We start from the raw sequence: 22220 nt of genomic DNA on the forward strand, positions 1-22220 counted from the left end.
TATATATGTATATATTTATATTATATGGATGTTTGTTATATAAAACGCGCAAGCGTATTTTGAGCCACGTAGAAGCCGCAAAAATAAGAGCAACGAAATACTTGTAAAATCAATGTAGCCGTGACGAAATTTTTTATTTTTTTAAATCCCACTTTTATGAATCCTCTGAAATTGTTTTTGGGGTAAGATAGGCCCGGTTTAAGACTTACTTCAAGAAAACTTTTTTTTATGTAACGCTAATTTTTCATGATATATTTTATATATTCATGGAAAAAACTTTTGCTGAATTGCGTTTTTTTTAATTTAAAAAAAAATGAGAAAATTTTTATATTAATAATAATAATATTAACAAAATATAAATTTTAAGGAAAATCAAGACGTAAGTATAAATTTTACGATAAATTTTTCTTGCAAATAAAAAATGTAAGAATTCTTTTGTAATTATAGTTTCTTTCTTGTTGATGAAAGAATTTTTTGAAGTTGTAATAATGTTATTTTATTGAATTTTTTAGACAAAATTTTGTTAAAAAAGAATTTTCAGATATTAAAAAATTAAAAAGCCCATTTTACCTGAACTGTGATGTCATCAATGGTCATATGTGATGGCATAATGATTACACATGACCATATATGATGTAAAAAAATTATCATATATGATACGGTGATCACACGTGATGTCATAATCATATGTGATGTCATAAATGATCACATATGATCATATATGATGTAAAAAATTATCATGTATGATACGGTGATCACACGTGATGTCATAATCATATGTGATTGCATATACAGAGTGTCCCAGAAGTAGCGGACGCCATTGTAGAATCTGATAAAAAAAATAATTCTGAGACGAAAAGTCCTTAGCCTTTTTTAATCAGACGCATAGACAATTAATTATTAATTAAAATAATGTCCTTTTATGCGTTAGAGAGAGAGCACCAGTGTCCAGTCAAGTGCGTTCCAAACGAAGACGCTTGCACGTGTGAATGTGTAAGTAAATGTGTGTGACTACGTTAGCTATAGTAGCTAGTTAGTCATACAGTTAGTTGTGTCTTTGTTTGCCACATACTTTACTGGACACTGACGCTCTCTCTCTAACACATAAAGCGACGTTACTTTAATTAATAATTAATTATCTATGCGTCTAATTAAAAAATGGCTAAGGACTTTTCGTCTCAGAATTATTTTTTTCATCAGATGCTACAATGGCGTCCGTTACTTCTGGGACACCTTGTATGATCACATATGACAACATATGATGTCATATATGATCTTATATATGATCACTAGGGCCAGGACTTTCACAGTTGTTTGAATGAGCACTCATATGTTTAACCTCAAATTTGAACAAAGAAAAAACGCCAACTTCCTGGCCCTAATGATCACGTATCATTTCATATGATCACTATGATGTCATATGGTCATTTATGACCATATATAATCACATATGACCATATATGATGTTAAAAAATTATCATTTATGATGAAGTAATCACACGTAATGTCATGATCATATGTGATATCATATTTGATCGCATATGACCATATGTGATGTCAATACAATCATATGTGACCATATCTGATTTTATAAATGATAATATATGATGTCGTGATCATACATGATGTCACACATAATATATATGACATCACAATAATCATATGTGACCATATCTGATTTTATAAATGATCATATATGACGTCGTGATTACACATTAATCACATATGACCATATGTAATGTCATTATGATCACATGTGACCATATTTGATGTCATTATGGTCATATAGGATTTCATACGTGATGTAATGATGATTACATGAAATACAATTGATCAAATTACAAAAAAACTTATTGCAAAAGTAAAATTCTTAACACCAACACTTTTATTCATCAACTCCAAAATAAAATCACGAATTAATTACATGAAAAATAAATAAAATATTCATATGACGTCAACGTCAATTGTCACTCAGTTAAATAAAAAAAAACTAATTATTTAAAACTTACGTCACATATTTCAACAAGCGCGCAAATAACGTCTTTCTCAACGTCATAGTACTTTACTTTCCTTTTCCCATTCCTTCAACGAGATATTTTTTTTTCGATTTTTTACCCTTTACTGCTACTGCTGCTGCTGCTGCTAAGAGAGAAGTAGTACCACCCTCGTGTTATACGGGTGTACGACGCTCGCGAAAAGTTGGCCGACGAGCTTGAACAAGCAGCTTCCGACTTAAAAAATTATCCCATCAATCTACACGCCAACTTAACGACTTTCATCCGTTCTTATACACACTCATACTTACATACATACACTTTATAATATATAAACATATATACACAGAACTTTTGAACATATATATACATATATTCTTCGCTCTCAACTTCCTCTAGGGCTTGATCCAAAACTTTCAAGTTTTTTTTTTCTCCATTCTCTGGAATTCTACATCTACCATAATAATTCCTGCATAAACCCGTACTACTAATGTAGATCTCGTCACGGCTAACAATATCTAACTAAAGTCACAAATGAGAAGAGCAAACAGTAATTGGGTTTACTCCAATGCTCTAGAAATTATTCGTAAAACTTTTTTTCGAATTATCATACAATCTGAATTCTTTTTATGCATTCGTCAAAAAAAAAAAAAAAATAAGCCACTTGCATTTGAGGTATTAAATCAACATATAAAATTACTCTTCGGATTTATTTTACACGGAAAAAAGTAAACTGTATTAAATAATAGTCGATTTGTAATAAGTAATGATTAACTGGAAAAAATTACCATTTCAAATAGTAAAATCGTGATTTTAACAATCACTTTATAATATTTATCATTTAAATGCTACAATTTATTATTTACATGGAAGAAAATACTATTTCAAACAGTATTATTCGCTATGTGAAAGTCGGAAATGTTAAAGTATAATAATTAAGAATTTTGACTTTGATATTTATCATTTCGTGACTAAAAAATGATCGTATGAAATGTAAAAAATATAAGCTACAGTTACTAAATTTCTAAACAAGCAACGTCAATATTTACAAAGTAAAATTGTAAATTTTAAACGCAACGCTAAAAATCAAACTATAATTATTGATTTGCTTGGACTGGTAAAATATATATTTCAAGAGTAGAATTTTTACTGTTTCAAATGTTAAATTCTCCGAGTGTCAGACCTTCCCCCTCTCCTCATAGTATAGACTATATATTGAAACGGTAATTTTTACTGTTTGAAACTGTAATTTTTTAAGATGAGAGAGTCGTTATTTACTATAGTGACAGCTACTAATCACATTTTCGATATTAAATTATAAATTGTGTACGTAAAAAAGTAAACTGTAATAAATAATAGTCGATTTATAATAAGTAATCATCAACTGGAAAAAATTATCATTTCAAACAGTAAAATCGTGATTTAACAATCACTTTATAATATTTATCATTTAAATGCTACAGTTTATTATTTTCATGGAAGAAAATACTATTTCAAACAGTAATATTCGCTATGTGAAAGTCGGAAATGTTAAAGTATAACAGTTAAGAATTTTGACTTTGCTATTTATCATTTCGTACCTAAAAAATGATCTTATGATATGTAAAAAATATAAACTATAGTTACTAAATTTCTAAACAAGCAACGTCAATATTTACAAAGTAAAATTGTAAATTTTAAATGCAATGCTAAAAATCAAACTATAATTATTGATTTGCTTGGACTGGTAAAATATATATTTTAAGAGTAGAATTTTTACTGTTTCAAATGTTAAATTCTCCGAGTGTGAAACCTTCCCCTTCTTCTCATAGTATAGACTATATATTGAAACGTCAATTTTTACTGTTTGAAAATGTAATTTTTTAAGATGAAAGAGTCGTTATTTACTATAGTGTTAGCTACTAATCACATTTTTGATATTAAATTATAAATTGTGCATGGAAAAAAGTAAACTGTAATAAATAATAGTTGATTTGTAATAAGTAATGATCAACTGGAAAAAATTACCATTTCAAACAGTAAAATCGTAATTTTAACAATCACTTTATAATATTTATCATTTAAATGCTACAGTTTATTATTTTCATGGAAGAAAATACTATTTCAAACAGTAATATTCGCTATGTGAAAGTCGGAAATGTTAAAGTATAACAGTTAAGAATTTTGACTTTGCTATTTATCATTTCGTACCTAAAAAATGATCTTATGATATGTAAAAAATATAAACTATAGTTACTAAATTTCTAAACAAGCAACGTCAATATTTACAAAGTAAAATTGTAAATTTTAAACGCAATGCTAAAAATCAAACTATAATTATTGATTTGCTTGGACTGGTAAAATATATATTTTAAGAGTAGAATTTTGACTGTTTCAAATGTTAAATTCTCCGAGTGTGAGACCTTCCCCTCTCCTCATAGTATAGACTATATATTTAAACGGCAATTTTTACTGTTTGAAACTGTAATTTTTTAAGATAAGAGAGTCGTTATTTACTATATTGACAGCTACAAATCACATTTTCGATATTAAATTATAAATTGTGGCCTTTACATTTTCTACATTAAGTTTTGTGATATTTACATTTGTGCCACCCCGATGTCCTTCTGTTAGAAACTATAAAAATTAACCGGAATCCGCATGAATTTTACAGTTTACTTTTTTCCGTGTATTAAAAAATATATTTCAGTTTTTATTACCGATTGCAACAAAAACAAATTTTTAATTCTATGTTAATAAATTATTACAAACTGCTGATCGAAAAAAATCCAAGTTCGACATTATTAAAAATTATCCGGTAGTATAAATCTTATACAGTCACGCTTGGGAGCGCTGTAAAAAATTTACGGAGTAGATAGTTTTTAATTCATTCACTCTGAAGATTATATTTATATTATTAATTAAAGAAAAAATTTTTTATTTGTTTAAAAGAAGTATTTATTCATTCTGGTATTTTTACTTTAATATGCGTAAATAATTTATTGTTACAATGAAACAATAGCAAAATTTACATTATGTATTGCCGGAAAATTAAAACATTGAAAGATAATGAGCTATAAATGAAAATTTACATGATAATATAACAGTATGAATAATTTGCAATGATGAAACTGAGAGCAATAGCTATGAAACTCAATACCAACCTCTGAAAGAGATGGACTTTAATAGTTATTAATTCCGTCACATCAAAACGCGTTAAAAATCAATTTATTTACTAATTAAGAAAATTTTAATGATTAATAATTTTTAAAGTTTATTTTAAATATCAGACTGAAACAAAGTTACCAAATTGACTTTTTATAACAGTTTTTTAATTTTTGAATAAGATGCTGTTTAAATAAACTAAATATGTATCTTCAATAATCTATATCTATGCTCGTTAATAAAGAGACGTTTTTTAGACATTTCTGACCGAAAAAACTACAAAAGCAATAGACATCAAACTTATGTCATTAAATGCATTGTTTCTCAGTTAATGTTTCAAGTTTATAATATTTCGTCGATATTTTGTTAGTTGAGTAAATAATAACTTTTCATTCAAAATCGTTTCTTTAGTAATTTTAATAAAGTAAATAAAAAGTAATAATTGTATTGTTGATTGACTAATTTGATATTTTTCAAGTTGAATAGAATCTTTATTACGATTACAGAGTTATCAATATCCAAAACTAAAAATCATTTTTATTTAAAAGGATAAACTTTTAAGGGATTTTTATAATATCGATACCAATTACCCTTGCAAATAAAAAAATATAAACGTTTACAAAACTCCTTGAGAACATAATTTCCGGGTGAATGCTGATGTAAAGTTTAAAAATTGTTTTACTAAAAAACATAAACAAATTTAAACTCAAACCGAGCAAAGCGGTAGATTGACAGCTAGTTCATAATATGAGTGTTTAATTAAGTCAATTTTTTTGTTTGGTTGTAATTAAGTAGGAAACTTTTAAAAATATCCGGACCTGTTAATGACTAAAACTTTAATAAAGATTTCTAATCAAAAAAATTTTAAACTTCAATTGTGAAAACTCGACTTCATTATCTTTTAATTGAAAAAAAAATAAATAAATGTCGGAGCTGGAAGTTTTATCGCAATAATTTTTTAACGAGAAAATATTTTTTTATAAAAATAAAAATGGCCAAGAGATAAAAAAATAATTTATTTTCAATAGTTGGAATAAAAATGAAAAATAGCTGTAATTTTTTTGACGAATCCATAAATTTAGGATTCTCTTTTATTAAAAATATAAAATCCGTGGAAATGTAAAATATTTTTTATGATTTGATTTATTAGTTTGGCATTTGGTAGATTGGCATAAAAGGGCACTGCGGATAAAAACGCGCTCGAAACTCGAGGATAAAAATAAAAATAAATAGATAGGATAGATAAATAAAAAAACTTTCAGAATAAATAACAGAGAAAAGTTAAAAAGATTACATAACCTAGAATCGGGGCAGAGCTGCGGGTGTACCATTTGACTGGTTGACTGTTTATGTTACAAACGCATGCGAGATCTATGATTAGATGGTAAACTCGATAGCGAACCCTATTGAATGCAATTGTGCATATAATATAATAAACGTTTATTTTGTTTTTTTATTTCTCCCGTTAAATATTTCATCGATTCGACAATAGTTATCGGCAGGTACGATAACCAATACGTTCCATTTAATTAACAATTCAATAATTCACAAATGATGTTGATAATATTAATAATAATAGTAATAATAACAAAATGATAATAAAAATAACGGAAGAGGAAGATACGTTAGCTTGCATGTGCTTTGGTCCTGTGTGTTTTGGTTTTTTTTGTCTATTTGTTTAATTTTTTTTTCAACCCTGTCGAAGCGAGTGGTTAATTTTAATGAGCACATGATGATCCGCAGACGCAAGAGTACTATACAAAAATACGACCCTCCTTATTCGAAGAAACCGGCGCCCAAAGCCTACAGTGAGCGCTCTAGCAATCACCATCCGGAGGTTGTGGCGCTTGATAATGTCAACAAAATTCTTACCTTTGGAAGTATGCCTACTTACAGGTAAATGTTTGTTTATTTAATTTTATAAATTAAAATCTCCACTGGAGAAAGAATTTATTTTTAAGAAAGTTCGAGCGTAACTAATGAGTCAAAATAGTGTTAAAGTTTTTTTTTAATTTTAGTTTTCCCAATATTCGTCAAAATTCTTTATTTTCATTTAAAATAATTCAAACAATTTAATAATTGAGGATTTTTACTTATTTAATAAAGTAAAGTAATAAAATGACTTTAGTATTTATAACTTGCCGGAATAAATAAACAGATTTGGCAATAGCGCGCTTGATTATACCCATAACTGAGACGTAGATGAGTGTGTGAGTTAAACATTTCTCTCTCTGTAACTATATTTCTATCCTTTTGTTTTTTCTCAGCTGTTGACGCGATGTTGTCAAATCTTTATCCACAGATTCGGTAGAATCTGGCGCCAAGTTCCGTTCAAATCCGTTGTAAACGGAGCGCCAGACTACCGAGTGTGTTTACTGTAAGCAGAACGGTATTTCGAGGTTGCAAAATTTTATTTAATTCGACGGTACTTCTTGTTCCTAAATTTTATATTATATCAGTAATTCATACTTTATTTTACTGATATCAATTAATTATATTCAATTATAACAATTAATCTACTTGAAATTATTAAATTTTATCAGCACAAACTATAGCAAGCTCAAAAATTTCGATCCTGACTTTTTTTCGATGTAAAAAGTGACATACCACAGATTACGTAATTCGAGAATGCATGGTAATAGTCCAATAGATGGAAAACTACAGTTGAAAAAATAAATTTCACAGCTTGCATCTACACCCGCCAGGGTGCGCTGCAATTATTTTTACATAAACTGTAGCTTCAAGGGGATAGTTTGCTATAAAAAATGCAGCAAACTTGAGATTTAAGTTGGTACCAATTGCAAATTTTTATTATAATTACAAAAAATACTAAAATCCGAACAAAACCAGTTTCACTGTAAAAAAATCGCGCCAAGTCCACGTTCATAAGACTATTAAGAAAAAAAAAATTTTTTTTTTCTTTACAAAAAGATATAAAATAGAAAAATTAAAAAATCCAAGTAACCGATATGATTGTATATGATTTTCGGAAATTAAAAAAAATTTTGTTGTAAATTTAAAAATTAAGAAAAAAATTTTGGGACGTACTTGGTGTGCGTCATTGTGTATTTCAATTTTTTTAAAGTCCTAGTAAATAGATTTTACGAATTTCATGAAAAGTAAAATATTTTTCAACCACGCACACTAAATACGTTCCAAAATTTTTTTCTTAATTTTTAAATTTACAACAAAATTTTTTTTAATTTCCGAAAATCATATACAATCATATCGGTTACTTGGATTTTTTAATTTTTCTATTTTATATCTTTTTGTAAAGAAAAAAAAAAATTTTTTTTTTCTTAATAGTCTTATGAACGTGGACTTGGCGCGATTTTTTTACAGTGAAACTGTTTTGTTCGGATTCGAATAAATGGCTGACGATAAACGAGTTACAAACATAAAATTTGACTTTAAATATTTCAAAAATTATATCGGTAATGTATTATTATTAAATTGTTTTTATATTTTGCAATAATCCAAGTTTCTTGTATATAGTTTTTTATCCGTCAAAGTTGGGAGGTTAATATTGAAAAAAATAATTAAAGTCTCGACAAAACGTTTGTCCGCCATAAGAGCCCGTGTATAAGGAGATAAAATATGTGATTTTTAAAATTTAATATCTAAGTAACTAAACGGTGAATCTTTTTTAAATTTTGGGATTAGATAAATTACGTATTTATTTATACGTATACTTAATTTCAAAGCTCAAAGTTGGAAATTATTTTTTACATTAGATTCGCTCGAACTTCTTTAAAGATAAAAAAAAATGAAATTAAAATATTTCGTTTGTGTCGAAACATTGTGGAACATTTTCATAGGGGCATTCCATAGTGACTGGTAGGACATTTGACTCTGGAATTCCATCAATTATATATAATTATGTGATTGAAACTTATACTATAGTAAAATTTATCTTATAATATAGAAGAATAACTAATTAACAACATCCCTTTGTCAAATACCTCGATTGCTTTTTAAGTTTCTCGTAATTATCATTTGACTGAGTGCGACTGGTGGGACTAAGAAAAATCCTTCTCTCTTACCAAAGGTATACTTAAAGTCCAATTTCAGTTCGACCACTAAACTGAAAAAAAATACTTCCCTCGAAAATACAAAATTTATCCTACAAACATTCAATATTATGAATAATTAGACTGATTACCTACGTAGAAACAATTAAAAAAATTTGTTTTTATTGAGACTGGTGGGACAGGCATTTATGACTGGTGGGACAAGTACAAAATGTCTACATCAAGTTATTTATTAAAAAGACTTTTATATTATTTCAACCTTAGAAACATTATTGTTTATATATTTAACTATAAATTATTTAGGATAATTAAAAAAAACTAATTAAAAAACACAAATAAAGGATTTAGCATGCTGACAACATGATCTTGATAAACTTAGGTGTTAATTAATAACGAACATAAACAAAATTTGTTCTTAAAACTATAATAATAAATATGTTAGTTAATAACAAACATAAAATGAATTTGTTCTTAAAACTAGTAAAACAACATTTGTTCCGGATACAAGTTAGTACGGCTGAAAAGTTACTGGGAGAGAAAAATTGATTTTCTTATTGATTAAAATAGTATATTACACATCTAGGGCAGTAAAATAAGAAATGTCTCAGATCACATGTAATTGTTGTCCGAGGCGAAGCCGAGGTCAATAAACATGTGATCTGAGGCTTTCTTATTTACTGCCCGTGGTGTGTATACTATTTTTCTCCTCGACGGAGGCGGAAAGCGGCATTTTCGTTTAGCGCAGCGGGAGGAAAATTGACGCTTTCCGCCCGGAGGTGAGAAAAAAATTTTTTTACAAATCAGTAAAATATAAACTTCTAATAATAAATTAGGACTAAATTAAAATGAATTAATGAAATTTTAAAATTTTAGTCATTTTCCCATTTCGCATGGAATGCCTCCATAATGAAAAAAATGAAGTGTTCTGTTTTAAAAATTTGAATTTTTTTGAAAAGAAAAAGATTTATTGAATATTTCTTCGGTGGAAAAAAATTAGTTGATTTAAAATATTTTTGATCCAAAAACAAAATTGTCTTGATTGATTCATTGTCTTTAAAGTAATCTTCTCAGCAAAAAGAAATTTTGTTTCTAAATATTGAAAGTATATTATTTTAGTTTTGAAGAGTAGTGTCTTCCGATGTCACATTTTACTGTATCTCACTAAAACTACGCGCCCATAGCCTCAAACTTGTGACGTCACTTCAAGCCGTCAAAATCCTTCCATTTGCGCATATGTATAGAAAATAACTATTTTATTCAATAAGAAAATCGATTTTTCTCTCCGAGTAACTTTTCAGTCGTACTAACTTGTATCCGGGACAAATGTTGTTTTAATAGTTTTAACAACAAATTCATTTTATGTTTGTTATTAACTAACATATTCATTATTATAGTTTGAAAAACAAATTTTTTTATGTTCATTATTAATTAACACCTAAGTTTATCAAGATCGTGTTGTCAGCATGCTAAATCCTTTATTTGTGTTTTTTAATTAGTTTTTTTTAATTATCCTAAATAATTTATAGTTAAATATATAAACAATAATGTTTCTAAGGTTGAAATAATATAAAAGTCTTTTTAATAAACAACTTGATGTAGACATTTTGTACTTGTCCCACCAGTCACAATAAAAACAAATTTTTTTAATTGTTTCTTCGTAGCTAATCAGTCTAATTCATAATATTGAATATTTGTAAGATAAATTTAGTATTTTCGAGGGAAGTATTTTTTTTCAGTTTAGTGGTCGAACTGAAGTTGGACTTTAAGTATTCCTTTGGTAAGAGAGAAGGATTTTTCTTAGTCCCCCCAGTCGCACTCAGTCAAATGATAATTACGAGAAACTTAAAAAGCAATCGAGGTATTTGACAAAGGGATGTTGTTAATTAGTTATTCTTCTATATTATAAGATAAATTTTACTATAGAAGCATACTACGCGAAATGGAAAAATGACAAAAATTTAAAAATTTCTCTGATTCATTCTAATTTAGTCCTAATTTATTATTAAAAGTTTATATTTCACTAATTTGTAAAGAAATTTTTTTTTAATCTATAAGAAAATGGATTTGTCTCTCCTAATAATTTTTCAGCCGTACTAACTTGTATCCGGGTCAAATGTTGTTTCAATAGTTTTAACAACAAATTCATTTTATGTTTGTTATTAACTAACATATTTATTATTATAGTTTTAAGAACAAATTTTGTTTATGTTCGTTATTAATTAACACCTAAGTTTATCAAGATCGTGTTGTCAGCATGCTAAATCCTTTATTTGTGTTTTTTAATTAGTTTTTTTTAATTATCCTAAATAATTTATAGTTAAATATATAAACAATAATGTTTCTAAGGTTGAAATAATATAAAAGTCTTTTTAATAAACAACTTGATGTAGACATTTTGTACTTGCCCCACCAGTCACAAATGCCTGTCCCACCAGTCACAATAAAAACAAATTTTTTTAATTGTTTCTACGTAGGTAATCAGTATAATTCTTCATAATATTGAATGTTTGTAGTATAAATTTAGTATTTTCGAGGGAAGTATTTTTTTTCAGTTTAGTGGTCGAACTGAAATTGGACTTTAAGTATACCTTTGGTAAGAGAGAAGGATTTTTCTTAGTCCCACTAATCACACTCAGTCAAATGATAATTACGAGAAACTTAAAAAGTAATCGAGGTTTTTGGACAAAGGGATGTAGTTAATTATTCTCCTATATTATAAGAAAAATTTTATAATAGTATAAGTTTCAATCACATAATTATATATAATTATTTATAATTAATGGAATTCCCGACTCAAATTTCCCACCAGTCACTATGGAATGCTCCTAATACCTAATAAATTGGCTCGTGACTATACCTAATAAATAAAAAACTTCTCTCTACCCTAGAATTTTATTTTCTTGAATTAATTCAAACTGAATATCTCAGTAAAATTTTTTTCGAATCGATTTTTTTAATCGTGCAAATAAAAAATAATTCCAACTAACAAATCTATTTTCCAGCTGCGACCAACGTGTGTTATTCCAGCAGCAACCAAACGTGACCGCAGACGGCTCGCGACTCAAGTAAGTAACCAATACTCCAATTTTTTTTCTGTTGCAAGCTCTAGGATGCCATTAAAAAGTAAAAAGATCGAAAAGTAAAAAATGAAAATAGGCTTAAAGTTTTAAGAGGCTTTTCATCTCTCGGTTCTTCTTTCTTTGGCTTAACTCTGGTCTACGCGTAATGTTGCTCTTCGTTTCCTTATCCTGGGTTTTACCTTCAACCTATCTATATAAATTTATATATAGATACTGAAGAAACAAACACACGCGGAAACGGTGGAACCACATTGGCGGAAAAGAGTTGGCCACCGCGCTTTATTATTCATCGCTCAAACGGCCTTAGGGAAAATCAACAAGACCTCTCAGTACACTTTCTTTAAACTTTCAAAGTTATAATAAAAAATCTAAAGAAAGGGAGAAAGACTATGGCGAACGAACGAACGAACAAACTAAGAACTAAAGAAATAACAGTCCAGGAGATCCGCAGAGGGATGAAGGGAAGGAAAGTTCCACAAAATCTGAAATAGGAAGCGGAGCTAAAAGAGTTTAGACTAAACTAGAATTCACAACTTTTTTTTTACTTAACAATAAACTCTTTTTTTGTTAACTTTTTATTTTTCTCGTCAACATCAAACGTGATTTAACCAAGTTCCATACGCTTACTCTCATTCTGATTTACTGTTCCGTCGAAAAATCTGTTCTTCTTTTTCTTTTTTGACGCTATTTATTGCTAAGGTAAAATACGGACTGATAAAAATGTAAATAATTTTATTTTATTATGTTTCAGGGAGCACAAGACGCCGATGAAGAGGATGGGAGGAATGTACGATGAGGATGGAGGTACGGGCGCCGAAGACGTTGTCTCTGTCATTGATCTACCACCTAACAGTTTGACAAAGTTACCTGAGAAGGGAATTTTAAAGAAACACGGTGGTTACGGTATTGTAATACCTAAATAGTTTAAAGTTTATTTAACTTGGTTGTTCATTTACTCTCGTATTTAAATTTCAAATTTTTTTAAAACGTCAATACCTCACGTTAATGTTTCTTTTTACACGGAGAAAATTACGTTGCTTAGATATAGTTATTTTTATAGTTTTATGCTTCATTTTTGGTGATTTATTACACAGAAAAATAAAATTAAATCAAGTTTATTATTTTGATTCACGGAAAAAAGTAAACTAAAGTTCATCCGGATTCTGGTTAATTTTTATAGTTTCTAACAGAAGGATATCGGGGTGGTACTAATGTAAATATTACAAAACTTAATGTAGAAAGTGTAAAAGCCATAATTTAATATCGAAAATGTGATTAGTAGCTGTCACTATAGTAAATAACGACTTTCTCATCTTAAAAAATTACAGTTTCAAACAGTAAAAATTGCCGTTTCAATATATAGTCTATACTATGAGGAGAAGGGGAAGGTCTCACACTCGGAGAATTTAACATTTGAAACAGTAAAAATTCTACTCTTAAAATATATATTTTACCAGTCCAAGTAAATCAATAATTATAATTTGATTTTTAGCGTTGCGTTTAAAATTTACCATTTTACTTTGTAAATATTGACGTTGCTTATATAGAAATTTAGTAACTGTAGTTTATATTTTTTACATATCATAAGATCATTTTTTAGATTGGAAATGATAAATATCAAAGTCAAAATTCTTAATTATAATACTTTAACATTTTCGACTTTTAGATAGCAAATATTACTGTTTGAAATAGTATTTTCTTCCATGTAAATAATAAATTGTAGCATTTAAATGATAAATATTATAAAGCGATTGTTAAAATCACGATTTTACTGTTTGAAATGGTAATTTTTCCAGTTAATCATTACTTATTATAAATCGACTATTATTTATTACAGTTTACTCTTTTCCGTGTTTGAGTAAGAAAACTCTTAAACGAAAAAATTTTTCTTCGTTTAAGTAAATTTTACTTGATTCAAAAATTTTTTCTTGATTCTAGATTCTAGGCAATTAAAATTATTTTCTTGATTAAAGTTAATTTTTTTTCTGTCTAGTGAATAAAAAAAGTAAAAAAGTACCAAGATGGGAATGCAACGATAAATTTAAAATTCTAAATTTTATAAAAATTCTTTTTAACTTCCCGCTAAGAAAATCGAAGATTTTCAAAAATCGGGAAGTTATTGTTTTCACCCCGTTTTGCAAAAATCGAGTTTTCATCAGATCTCGACGTTTGAAGATCCCAGGAAGCTTCCCTGACTATCCCCGCGAGGTTGTCACGGTGTCTGTATGTGTGTGTGTGTGTAAAAGTATGTGAACCGCTTATAACTTTTGAACGGCTTGACCGATTTCATCGCGGTTGGTGCCATTCGAAAGGACTTGACCAAACTTAGATTTTTAAAACTATTTGGACCGATTCAGATCAATAGATTTTGAGAAATCTTCAAAAAACTGAAAAAAAATTTTTTTTCAAATGTGGTTTTTTTGGAATAACTTTCAAACGGCTTGATGGTTCAATTCCAAAAACTAATCAGCTCTTAACCTCAAAAAACCACGTCGATCGCCACCAGTCCGGTTAAAATCGGTTGATTCGTTCAAGAGATATCGTGAACGAAAGAAAACCGAGAAAAGTGTTTTTTCGGAATAACTCCGAAATTCCTAGCGCGATCAATTCAAAATTTGAGATTCTTTGTGAGGCTTGAAAAATTGCGTCGAATGCTGCCAACCGCGTGAAAAACGGTTTATTCATTTAAAAGTTATTGCGGTTTAAAAATTAAAAAAATAGTGTCTTATCAAATCTCTATCAGACTTTTGAGCTCGAAGAGCTCAAAAGCATAGGAAAGCAATCTCTTTGAGCTCGGAGAGCTCAAAATAACCCATAAATTGTATTTTTAAGCTCGAAGAGCTCAAAAACGTCATTGGTGCAATTTTAAGCGCCTAAGTATGGAATTAGCGGAAAGTTGCAGGGATGGCCTTCAAGGTCAACCGTTTTTCTAATTTTTTAATTTTAAACCAGCACTGAGAGAACAATTTATTCGAATCAAATGAGATTATTTATTTATTTATTTATTAATAATAAATGCCAAGGCACAGGCCAAATGGCAAGGTATGGAATACAATAATTCTTGTGGAACTGAAGATTTACAAAATAATACAATTTATACATGAAATTAACATGTGTAGGTATATAACAAACAAAACTATAAAGTGATATAAGAATGAATTAAGCTTAACAATATTATAAATTTAAAAGTATATTTGGTAATAATTTATGATTAAATTTAATGAGATTTAAATAAGTCCATTTCTTATTTGGAGTAAAAGTTAACTAACATCTTGTAAAAACTAGCTTTTTGCAAAATTACTCAATTATAACAGGCGAGGATAAAGGTATTAAAATTACGATAACTCAAATAGCGACAGTAGCGACACAAACGTCTTATGATTTATTTCAAACGAGATTTGTTAACTATTAACAAATCTTATTTGAATGAAATAAATCGGCGAATTCAATCAAATAAACCAAAACAAAATAGTATTTGGTTGAAAGTAATCCAAATTCAAATCAAACAAATTTTTCTATATTAAATATGTATTTTTAAGTTATTTTTAATAAATCTACGAATTTAAATCAAACAAACTGTTTTCTCAGTGAACTAATTAAAATTTTTTTTCTCTTTTATAAAAAGTAATTTATAAGACAAAAGTTAAAAATTGACTAAGTCATTAATCACAAACGGTGCCAAATTTTATGAATTTAATTAAATCTATAATAAGAAAATACCACTTACAAAATTCAAGTGCCAAAAAGGCGTGTTACTCCAAAAAAAAAACTTCTCTAAAGTATATTTGGCACAATGCCAAAAAATCAAGGTCATAAGGTTATAAATTATCAGTTTTCCAGTAATAAAAATCTTAAGAATAGCACGGAGAAGAATAGTTCGAGATTATAAAGTCAACTTCACTGTTTATGAAGTACAAAAATATTGAAAGGAAGTCAAAATGTTAACCTTACGGTAATAATGTAAATTTTACTGTTCACGCGTGGTTTGGCAGCGAAACGGGTATTTTAACTTCACGAAGTTTTTAAATTCTTTTCTTCTATTTTTAAATGTTTAAACTTGGACGCTTTTCTGCTGCTCTGTTTGCGATTTTTGTTATGTAATTTACATTTTCACATTATTTAAACTTTTTCTCACGAATTCATTGGATGAAAAGGTCATTTTTAAACGTGAAAATTTTACACTATCTTGGTACTTTTTAAAAATTTTTAATAATCATTAATTAAATATTCAAAAAAATGTAAGATTAAGGTTAACAACAAAATGATGAAATCATAGTAGTTAATCCTGACATTTTTAAATAAATAAATCAGCTTCTGGGTTGTACTTACCTCATAACAATGAAGTACCTACCCAGCAGATTTGAAATTGCATGGCTAAGTAGGATTAAGAGGGAGTTATTTAATATTTCACCTACAGATGTTTAATTTATTGTTCTACATTTAAAACCTTGCGCTCGGAGAATTGAAAGTGTATTGTTAATTCGAACTCGTTTTATTTTCCAGAGATTTAGAGCCTTAACAATTGAAATAAGAGTGTATAAATTTGTTCTTGGAATTTAAGAATTATTGCATGCGTGGTTTACTAGAAAATAATATTTAAATACTGGAAAAAAAAATTAGGTGGTCAAAAAAATAATCTTTTCACAATTTTAGTCTTGACTAAATTATTTTTTGAATAGTTTTATTAATTTATTAAATTACTTTTTTTATTATATTGAAAAGGAATACTAAAAGTTAAAAATCAAATCTTTTAATTTATTGGAGATTAAAAATTGCAATAATAAGTCAGTCCGAAGTTTGTGACTTTTAAAATTTTTGGTAATTATTTACAAGTGGGGTCTACTCCATTTTGTCCATAAATAGGTAAAAAATCAACATTTTTTTTTATTCTGTTTGTTTTTACGGCGCATTTGTAATAAAAAATATCGTGAAAGAAAAAAATAAAGATTTCAATAGTTTTTTTGCCTTTAAAAGTTAGAAAAAAATTTGGCTCTCATGTTTTTGGATAAAATTTCTATTTTTGATGTTTTTGATATTTTTTTTTTTTTTTAAATTACATAAAAAATGAACAATTAAAAAAAAATTGAATATCACAATTTTCTTAAAAATTTATAAATTTTTTTGAAAATTTCTTAAAATTGTGATAACGAAATTTTTTTTTAAATTGTTCATTTTTTTATGTATTTTTCAGAAAAAAAAATATATCAATAAAATCTAATAGAAATTTCGTTCAAAAAAATGAAAATTAAAATGGTCCACCCCACTTGTAAATATTTACCAAAATTTTGGATTTTAATTACAATTATCTTGTTAAAAAAAAAAATTAAAATCTTTCAGTTTATATTATTTTCTACAAAAAAAAAAGAAAAAAAGTTAAAAGTGAATAATCTTGAATTTTAAATAATTCGTCATTTAAAATTGCGTAAACTCTACGCGCATGCGTCAGAACTGTTCCAGCGCATGCGCAGATCTAAAATTACGTTCTAAAGATACTAACCATTAATTTTCTTAAAATTTGTAATTATTTATTTTTTAAATTAACTTATTTTCGAGCTAGTAAATATAAAATCCTTAAACTAAATAAAAACAATAGTGAAAAAAAAAAAAATAGTTTTTCACGGCGAAAAATTCTTAAATTACAAAAAACCAATTTTCTTAAAATAAAATTAGATTTTTAATCTGAATGTTTTCTTACAATCACTTATTTAATTAAAAAACAATAATTTAATTTTAATTTTCTAAAAAACAATACTCTAATTATAAAAAAAAATCATTTTATTGTCCCAAATAAATTGCATGCTTCCCGTAAAAATTTTCTCCGTGTCCTCTTTAAAATTCTAAACCAGAATAACCATTTAACTCCCCTAAAAAAAAAAGTACAGAAAGTCTAATAATTTTAAAGGATTACCAGACAGCGCCATGGTGGCTCAAACCTTGAGCAGCTTAAACGGGTACCACGGAGAACTAATGGAAGCCCTGAGGAACGCGACGACCCACCGCGGGATGTCAGGAACTCCCTCAGGTTCCGGGAACCTGATGGACGACGAGATGATCCGTAAGTCGCTGGCAGAGTGTGGTTACCCGGACGGATATCGAAAGGCGACCGCGGACTCAGGGCAGGACAACATCGACAATCAGGACGATGACGACGAGGAGGATGTTCCTCCCACCTGCGGCCCCATCAGGATCCGCACCCTCGAGGACATAATCCGGCAATTAGAGGTCCACTCCGCACGGCACATGAGTCCGAACGGATCCGAGGACATGCGGATTTCCGAAAACGAGGGGGACCGGCACTACCGGATAGACTCTTCTGTCTGTAGCGAGTCCTCCCAGGGGTAAGTTACACCCTCGATGCTTCCAATATTTCGAGGAAGTAATGGTAATAATGCTGTTACTTTTATTACTATTTTTATTTATTAGCCGCCTGGCTTTTTTACATTATTAATTATTGGTTTTAATAATTTATTATTGGTTTTAAGTATATTAATAATTTATTTGTACGCTTCTTAGACCGTGAGGATTAATTTTAACTACATAAAAAAATATTCCATCATCTTTTTTTAATATTCTTAATCATCAACCTCTATCAATATCATTATCTATGGCTTTATGCGTCCCTCCCTTTTCGGTCTAGCATTACATACTAATTTTTTATTTTCATTATCGTACAATCTTATTATTATTTTTTTAACTACCTTTATTTTTTAAGTAAAAATTTGTTCGACAGTTTTTAATTAATAAATGGAAACTCAATTATTGTGAGAATAAATTTTATTCTGTAGATAAAAACAGGAAATATTAGAAATTACGCCCATTATTCAAACCTTGGACTAACGAGAAGCGTATTAAATAAATAACCGAAAAGATCCGTGTTCGAGACCCGACTAAGAATATACTGTAAAAAATTTTTTTGATGTGACAATCTGGCCTGATATTTCATGTATGATAAATATGAGTATAAAAAATTAATTATTAAATATTTTAATATATTTTCTAAAAGTCAAAAAAATTATTTTTATATTAGAATTTTATATTTTAGATTAAAGTTTCTTATGGGAGACAATTAAGCGATTAATTGCAACCTTGCAGTCACTATGTGACTGCATTGACTTGTGACCTATAAATAAATAAAATTTTGCTTTATTAAATAATGACTTTTGGTAAATTGCACTGCACTTTTTTAAATATTGACGTTTTTAAAGATATAAGCTCATCCCGATGTTACACTCATCAAGAGCTGTCATTTGAGTACCCACATGCATTTTTGATATATTTTTCATATATACATATTATAACGTTAAAATCTGGGGATTTAAGGGGTTGGTGGGTGGTCTCTTTGAACTAAACTACAAACGATATCTTTAATAGGAAACCTAGAGATTTAACCCCAAACGTTATACTTCCGACTCTCATACTCCCGCGAACTGCCTCATCTATAACCGTAAGGACGCCAGATAATTTTATTTGCGAGAAATTACCAAAACTCAAAGAACTGTAACAATAAGGCTGGGAGCTGCAGCAGAGAAGGCGGGTATACTCGGTGTCGCTCAGTGTGTGGATTGTGGAGAGAGGGGGTGATCCGGTTGCACGTTGGGGAAACGTGTGTAAATCAAGACGCTGATGTTTCGGATTGATAGCTGATTTATTAACAAAGTCCCAAAAAACTTAACAAAACTTTAACTATAAGGGTTACAACAAAACAGATACAGGAACTTAATTACCGGAAACTCGAATAAATATAACCGTACAGAACTCAATATAACTTTTAGCTAGAAATACAAAAATTAAATAATTCTAATTACATTTGATTCTTACTGGAGCGATAACCCAATTAAAGTATAAATATCTAAAATGACCTGGGGCTTCAAAACATACCCTTCACAAAATCCTTAACTCTCTTAACCGTACAAAATAAAAACTCATAAAATATACCTTAAACTAAGCATCCTTCTTACTTTACTCAAAGAAAAGGAATAAATTTAAAACGTACCGCAACAAACGTTTTACAAGAGGACTATTCCCCAGAATACGAAATTAACTCGACAGAAATAACATAAATTAAATAATACCTTCTTTCCTTTTCCCGAGCCAGGATCGTCCATGGTGGCTACCTCTCCTGGAGCCGGTATAAGTAGGGAAACGTAAAAGGATTTTACAAGAGGTTCTAACCCTCAAAATTAACACTGACCAAAGGCTTCCGCAGGCACAATGGTCCGATCACACCTGTGGCCTGCCAAAATTAACGTGGACCAGCGGTACTCTCGGCGAGGTTGGTCAAGTCTCGTCAGAAATACCAAAACCACCACAAGGGCAAAATTACTAAAACCGATTCCTACTCACACCTGACTCCTCCCATGTTGGAGCGCCAGCATTACAGCTGGACTTCCGTAGTCCACCAGGAGTCTCAAAAGGGCTAGTTACCTAGCATCCACGAGGCCGGGTGACTTATTGTCCCGCTCCACGGCAACGTAGACTCGTCCACAAGCTCGAGACGCCAACTAATAACTTTGCTCTTTACTTTACCTTACTCACACAAAACTCAATCACTTTCCTCGTTATTACTCTTAAATCTGTAGCTATAACCCAAACGACTCGAAGCTAATTAAATAATTAATTAAATAAACAAAAAAAAAAGAGAGAATCTGTAGCATAATCGTCTCTGAAGACGAATAAAAATTTATCGGGAACGCGTCCATCCTGGACGAAGACTGAATAATTTTTCTGTAGCGTCTAACCTGGACAACGGTTGAAGACCGACTATCTGGAACACGTCCGTCTCGGACGGCGGTCGAACTCGAACTCTCTTGATCGATGATCACTCCTCTATCTTACTGTAACTAATTCGCGAACTAATTCCCCAAATCCTGCATTACCGCGAGGCTTGATATCGCGGCCTCCTACTTTACCTAACCCTGTAACTAACTATCCACAATTACCATAAATCAATAAAAAAAATTTTAAATCGTTCTATTTACAGTATCTTGGGTTATCGCTGTACAATATTTTTGAGCTTTTGAGCTAGTGCTCGATGTGACGCTCAGTTGTCACAGACCCCATGTGAAAAATAACGTCACAACCCCTTTCCCCCCGGGGGAGGTCTGAGTCTACCGGGTCTGCATTCTGCTTCCTCTGATCTTGAACTCTGCTTACTGGAACCTCTTCTTGAGCTGCTTCTGATGTTGAACCACTTCTCAAGCAACTGGAACTTTACTCCACCTCGGACTGGCTTAGCGTTAATGGCTGGGGACTTGCACGTTCTTTTGACTTGAACTTGCAAAAACTTTTTGCAGTTTTTGAACTGCCTGTAGCTGTCGTCTTACGACTCGTGGAGCTTGACTCCTAGACCCAATGGCCTACGGTAACGTAATCGCCGGAGCGAATACAACGGTACTGTAGCTTGAGGGACTTACATGGCAAGTCTTAGTCTCTTGGAGGAGATTTCTCTGCCTCAGACCTCCTGGGTGCTTTTCTTAACTGTTCCCAGGGAACATTGCCCCCATATTCCTTCTTATACGGGCCCATGGCTCGCCATTTAGGGCCGCATGCTGGACACGTCCGTGCGGTCTCGTTGGCCCGACCGCACATCTGGCAAAAGATGTGCCTTGGCTCTGGACAAGAGCTAAATGGATGGCCTTCTCGTCTGCAATTCCAGCATTTTCTCGGCTTCCCCATCCATTGGAAGTCTGTACTCTGTTGCTGTTGGGCTAATCTACTTTCTGGAACTCGTCGATCTTGGAAACGTCTTGGAATCTGGTTTTCCAGGATCACTGGGGACTCGCATGATGGATCACGAGCCCTCTTCAGTCTTTCTTGAGCTGAGTACGGTCTGGGACTTGACCGGTATTCGGATGAGGAGTAGGTGTTAAACCTCTCCTTAGTTGGTGGAACTGGTGGGGTCATCGGGTTCTGGAGCTCTTGCTCACTCCGGATCAGGCCGAATCGACTTCCTGGATACTCTGGTCTCTTGG

The 22220-nt window shown here is 30.0% G+C and overlaps 1 protein-coding gene across 13 annotated transcripts in view; it reads left to right on the forward strand.

Moving 5' to 3' along the window:
• LOC123265993 (disintegrin and metalloproteinase domain-containing protein 11) overlaps positions 1–22220 on the forward strand; it is a 153640-nt gene that overhangs the window by 121816 nt on the left and 9604 nt on the right. For 10 of the 13 annotated variants that reach the window (XM_044730012.1, XM_044730008.1, XM_044730018.1 and 7 more), the window contains exons 20-23: positions 6882–7034; positions 12172–12234; positions 13001–13152; positions 18152–18587. In XM_044730012.1, coding sequence (XP_044585947.1) covers positions 6882–7034; positions 12172–12234; positions 13001–13152; positions 18152–18587 — 804 coding nt within the window. The remainder of the gene's footprint in view (positions 1–6881; positions 7035–12171; positions 12235–13000; positions 13153–18151; positions 18588–22220) is intronic. The other 3 variants (XM_044730010.1, XM_044730016.1, XM_044730017.1) reach the window with 3 other exon arrangements.

This window comes from Cotesia glomerata, linkage group LG5 (assembly GCF_020080835.1).
Source record: "Cotesia glomerata isolate CgM1 linkage group LG5, MPM_Cglom_v2.3, whole genome shotgun sequence".
NCBI classification, from domain to species: domain Eukaryota; kingdom Metazoa; phylum Arthropoda; class Insecta; order Hymenoptera; family Braconidae; genus Cotesia; species Cotesia glomerata.